We start from the raw sequence: 5744 nt of genomic DNA, 5'->3' as shown, positions 1-5744 counted from the left end.
TGCCTCCATGAGTGCTGGGATTAAAGGCGTGCGCACCACAGAGACAGTAACAAAGTCTGAGTTTACCAGGCCCTTGGCTCTGGTCCTGGGTAGGAGGGAAATAATGGGGAGAAACCACCATGCACCCCACTCCACAGCTGAGGGAAGGGAATGCCAGAATGAACTGTGACTTTGGAATTTTGCTATTTCGCTGAATTAAATAAATACTTGTTATTTATTTGGGGTTTTGTTTTTTTAAGACAAGGTCTCAAGTATACCAGGCTGGCCTTACTCCTACATAGACAAGTATGACCTTAGGGCCTGCCCCTCCTGCTGGTCCCTCTAGTGTTGCAATCATGTACTACAGTGGCTGGCTAATGCTTCTTTTTTAGAAGCCCTCTAGAAAGCCCCTTTTAAGAGTCCATCAAGAAACAGGCTAGAGCCAACAACCCTCACTCCAGGGTTACACTGTGCTGCGGTCAATAGGTACATGGACAAATCTGTCCGCATGCATAGGCAAGTAATCCTCTTGGATAGTTGGCTGAGGCAGCGCTGCTAGGTCACGGGGTAGACGCTCCTCATCCGACTGGAGCACGCTTGCCTTTCAATGCTTCACTGTTTTCCGGTCAGCTTGAGAGTTCTCAGAACTCAGCATTTTTGCCAACATTTGGACATTACTGTGTCATTTCTTTAACTTTACTGATTATCTGTGAAAGGTTTTTAATTATTTAAATTACATGTTTGTGTGTGCACACTGGCATACACATATCACACGCACATGTGGACAGAGGTCAGAGGACAACTTTCAGGAAGTCAGGTCTCTCACATTGTAGGCCCCAGGGGTCACATTCAGGGCTTTAGTCGTGGCAGCAATGACCTTTACCTGCCGAGCTCTCTTGCAGACTTTTTATGAAGTTGTTATGAGGAAAATTATATACAAGAGTTAAAAGGAGAATTAAAACTGAAGTTGAGATTATAAAATAATAGTGGGAAAAAGAAACAAAAGCAAAAGAGAGAAAGCTTTGTGGAATGTAGTGGGCACTTTAGAGAGACAGCAAACGTCTCTAAGGCATCTCATGTCAGCGGCCTCCTGGCTCTGTGAGGGGAGTGGCCTCAACTCTAACGAAGACAAGACTCTCTCCCTCCAGTCTTGGAATAGAGAGGAGCAATGGCGAGGGGGTGAGTGAAACCCTGTGCAGGTCCTGCCAGTGCCCCAGCCTTCCCCACAGCCTGGGAACACCCTGCACTCCGGCCTACCAACCCACAGGGCTCATCTACTCTGGTCTCACCGAAAATGGGGTCCTCTGGGTCTTGACTCTCTGCCATCCATGGTTCTTCTCCTTTCTCCAGCTGGGAGATCACACTCGGTTTGGAAAGTTGATACCCTGCTCAGAGTTAAAGGAGAATTAGGAACGCTGATGCTGCTGTGTAAGAACCACCCCAGAGTCTGGGTCCAGCTGCTGGTATTCGGGGTTCTGATAACCAACAGGGTCACAGCTTTCTTTCCTAGCTCTATGAAATAAAGTTTGTCCCTTGGGAAAGTCATCAGATTTGCCTCGGCATGGTCTGCAGAGGAACCAGAAATCTCTAATACAGAACCCACAGCCAAAACCCAGTGAACCCAAGGTATCAACGGTTTAGCAACAATGGCCCTCTCAAAATGGGCAGTTCTGTGGAGGACAGCTGGCATGATGGTTAATTTTTAATTGTCAATTTGACACAACCTTTAATCACCTGGAAAGATTCTTTTTTTAATATATGTAATTTTACTTTTTTAAAATTGATCCTTTGTGGATTTCCTGAGAAGATCCCTAGCTGAAGAACTGTTTAGATCAAGCTGATGTGGAAAGCTGTCTCGATTAATGAAAGAGCTCAATCCACTGTGGCAGGCTCTGGGCTGCGTTAGAGTAGAGAAGCCAGCTGAGAGCAAGCAAGCAAACGAAGGTGTATTCTAGCCTTTGCTCTTTACTGTAGATGTGATGCTTAAGTTCTTGCCTCAACTTCCCCAAAATAAAGCAAGCAAACGAAGGTGTATTCTAGCCTTTGCTCTTTACTGCAGATGTGATGCTTAAGTTCTTGCCTCAACTTCCCCAAAATCAATAGACTAGAACTAAAATCATGAGACAAATAAGCCTTTTCTTTCCTGAGCTGCTTTTTGTGGGGAATTTTCTCCCAGCAACAGAAACGAGCGGGAACGGCTGCTCGGCCCTTACCCACTGACACCAGGTTCCTGTAGTTCTCCAGCATCACCTCCCGATACAGAGCCCGGCACGCAGGAGCCAGCTGCCTCCACTCCTCCCGGGAGAAGTCCACAGCTACGTCCTTGAAAGTCAACAGTTCCTAGAATAGCAAAGAGTCAGTGTGAGTCGGTCCACCCCAGTCAAAGCCTACGGGGCTCTGAGTAGTCTAAGTTCAGAGAGATTCCACACCAGTTTCTCCAGGACTAGCCACTGGCCTGTCTAGAGATTTTTGAGAGACTGCTATAACTGACTAAGTAGATTAGGCCCAAACAAACAAACAAACAATAAACACATGAAAAAGAGAGGCAGTGAGAGTGGAGGCGCTCTTCTCTTTGGGGTGCTGTGGGAGCAGTGGAGGTACTGTCGGCTGCAGGCACTGACTCGTGGGAATCTGAGGGAAGAGTATAATCAAGAATGCTCAAAAGGCCTCAGACTGAGAACAGGAACAGCTTGGATGGAGGCAGCTTTGGAGCAAGGGAGAGGGGAAGGAGATGGCGCGCAGAGGCGGACAGGGCAGGGCAGGGGCTGTTCTCGCCTTAGCGCTTACTCTCCATAATACTTGCACGTTCTTGAAAACAGTTTAAACTTGCATACACAGCATTAGGTTTCATTGTGATATCTGATTTATTTATTTATTGGTTTTTCGAGACAGGGTCTCTCTGTGTAACAGCCTTGGTTCTCTTGGATCTCACTCTGTAGACCAGGCTGGCCTCGAACTCACAGCGATCCACCTGCCTCTGCCTCCCAAGTGTTAGGATTAAAGGCGTGCGCCAGCACTGCTCCGGCTTGTTGTGGAATTTTAAAGAAAATTTGTGCTGATTCTACAACCGTCTTTTCCCTCACGCCCCGGAAGCCCACTCGTGCCCTCTGCGCCCACCCACAGCCTGCTTCCCACTTTCCAGTCTTCTCTGCGTCACTGCCCCTCCCATTCCAATACCTCTTTGTCCCGCTCACCTCCTTACTACCTTCCACACTTCCCCCACCTATACACACACACATGAACACTGTAAGTTAGGACCCACACACGAGAGACATGTGTTTGTCTGTCTGAGTCTGGGTCCGCTGACTTTACACAATTCCCAGACCCATCCACTTTCCTCCAGTGTCATGACTTCATTTTTCTCTGCAGCTTCCCGAAGTTCCTCTGTGCACATCACAGTTACATCACCCATTCACAGGCTGATGGGCATCTAGGCTGGCTCCGTTTTCTTGCTACTGTGAGAAGTACAGCAACACCCATGGACATGCACGTGTCTTTGTGGTAGGATACAGTCCTCTGGGTGTGCGCCCAGGAGTGGTATGATGCAGTCATATGGAAACCTTATTCTAATGTTTTGAGAAACCTCCATACTGGCTTCCGTAATGACTGTCCTTGTTGACAGCCCACATTTGCAGTGAGTCAGGGCTCCGTTTCCCTACACCCTCAACCAGCATCTGTCACCTCTTGATGCCAGCCATTCGGACTGTGGGGAGATGGAATCTCAAAGTCACCTGTTTGTTTCTGTTTTTTGAGATTTATTTATGTCTATAAGTCTTTTGCCAACATGTATGTATGTGTACCACGTGTGTGCCTGGTGCACTAGGAGGTTGAAAGAGCGCATTGGATCCCAGGAGCTGCAGTTACGATGATTAGGTGCTGGGAACTACACCTAGGTCTCCTGTAGCAAATGTCACTGTCACTTACGGAAGACTGGACTGACAAAAACAAGGTAAGGGAGGCTGGGTTACAAGAATGCAGCACCACTCTACTTTTTATATTTTTTTTTGGGTTTTTTCGAGACAGGGTTTCTCTGTGGCTTTGGAGCCTGTCCTGGAACTAGCTCTGTAGACCAGGCTGGTCTCGAACTCACAGAGATCCGCCTCTGCCTCCTGAGTGCTGGGATTAAAGGTGTGAGCCAGCATCGCCCGGCACCACTGTACTTTTAAAAAGTAAAAAAAAAAAAAAAAAAAAAATCTAAGGCAAAAATGGAGCAAATAAAAAGTATTCAATCCAAAAGAAGGCAGTAGAAGATGAACAAACAGGACAAAGGACAAAATACACACAGAAGCAACCACATCAACGGCCAACTGGGTAGGTGGATAAACAAGCAGGCGCGGGTTATGGCGGTCACACTGTAGACAGAGCTTAAAGTAAGCAAGATGGGAAAGTGGCTCTGTGTGAACAACAGCAGAAAAGCCCGAGAACCAAGTTAATCAAAGCAGACTGCAGGCTAAGGCACACGGCTAGACTTCAAAACAGTGATTCTCAATGCAAGGGTCACGTATCAGACATCTCGTCTATCAGGCAATACAATTCAATTCATAACAATACAGTTCATAACAGTAGCAGAATTATGGTATGAAGTAGTAACAAAAATAACCTTAGGGTTGGGGGCCAGCACAGTATGAGGCAGTGTATTAAAGAGTCGCAGCGTTTGGGATGGTTGAGGGCCACTGGATTAGAAAGAAGGGCACTGCAGACAAGACTGAGGAGGTTTGGGCTGGGATGGCTGTAAATCAGAGGACAATCACACAATGCTAAGATCTGTTTAAGGAGACAATCCAAGGCCAGGCATGGTTATGCTTACCATTAATCCTAGCACTCAGTCAGGAGGTAAAGGCAGGCAATCTCTCTGAGTTTGAGGCCAGCATGGTCTACATAGTGAGTTCTAGGACAGCCAGGGCTATGTAGAGAGACCCTGTCTCAAAATACAACAACAAACCAGCACTCGGGAGGCAGAGGCAGGTGGATCTCTGTGAGTTCGAGGCCAGCCTGGTCTACAAGACAGGCTCCAAAGCTACAGAGAAAACCTGTCAAGAAAAAAGAAAACTTAAATAAACTTTTAAAAACACCTGTAAAGGCATAAGTCACAAAACAATCCCACAAATGCAGTGGTAAGAAAGATGATGTAAATGTCATGTGCTCTCCTCAGGAGTGGAGCTGAGCACTGGTTGGAAAGGAGCTTAGGGAGACTTCCAGGGACAAGAGCATGTTCTATTCATTAGTTGGCTTTCACAGGACATGAATGTCAAAATCAGAGCACTTTTTAATATCTTTGATTTTATTAGTTAAAGGTTTGTTTTATAGGGTGTGTGTGAGTGCTTTGCCTGAATGCACTACATGTGTACAGTGCCTGCAGAAGCCAGAAGAGGACCCTGGAAACGGAGTTACAGACCTACGTTACAGGTCCTGTGCAGAAGCAGCAAGAGCTCTGAATGGCTGAGCCGCCTCTCCAGCCCTTGTTTGTCTAGTTGTCTGTTTGCTTTAGATATGGTCTTGCTATGTAGCCAAGGCTGCTTCCAAACTTGAGGTAACCCTCTTGCCTCAGCCTCCTAAGTACTGAGGTTACAGAAGTGTGCCAGCATGCCCCCCCGAATCACACATACACCAGTGAGCCAGCATGCCCCCCCCCCGAATCACACATACACCAGTGAGCCAGCATGCCCCCCCGAATCACAATACATCAGTGAGCCAGCATGCCCCCTGAATCACAATACACCAGTGAGCCAGCATGCCCCCTGAATCACAATACATCAGTGAGCCAG

General features: G+C 47.2%; 1 protein-coding gene across 1 annotated transcript in view; it reads right to left on the bottom strand.

Moving 5' to 3' along the window:
• LOC101979951 (zinc finger protein 69 homolog) overlaps positions 1-5744 on the bottom strand; it is a 16721-nt gene that overhangs the window by 3078 nt on the left and 7899 nt on the right. The window contains exons 4-5 of the mRNA XM_005353421.3: positions 2193-2319; positions 1269-1364 (exon numbers count right to left, since the gene is read on the bottom strand). Coding sequence (XP_005353478.2) covers positions 1269-1364; positions 2193-2319 — 223 coding nt within the window. The remainder of the gene's footprint in view (positions 1-1268; positions 1365-2192; positions 2320-5744) is intronic.

Source organism: Microtus ochrogaster, chromosome 10, assembly GCF_000317375.1.
Source record: "Microtus ochrogaster isolate Prairie Vole_2 chromosome 10, MicOch1.0, whole genome shotgun sequence".
Classification (NCBI taxonomy): Eukaryota; Metazoa; Chordata; class Mammalia; order Rodentia; family Cricetidae; genus Microtus; species Microtus ochrogaster.
Note: the sequence above shows the minus strand (reverse complement) of the source record. Positions and strands in the feature narration are given on the sequence as shown.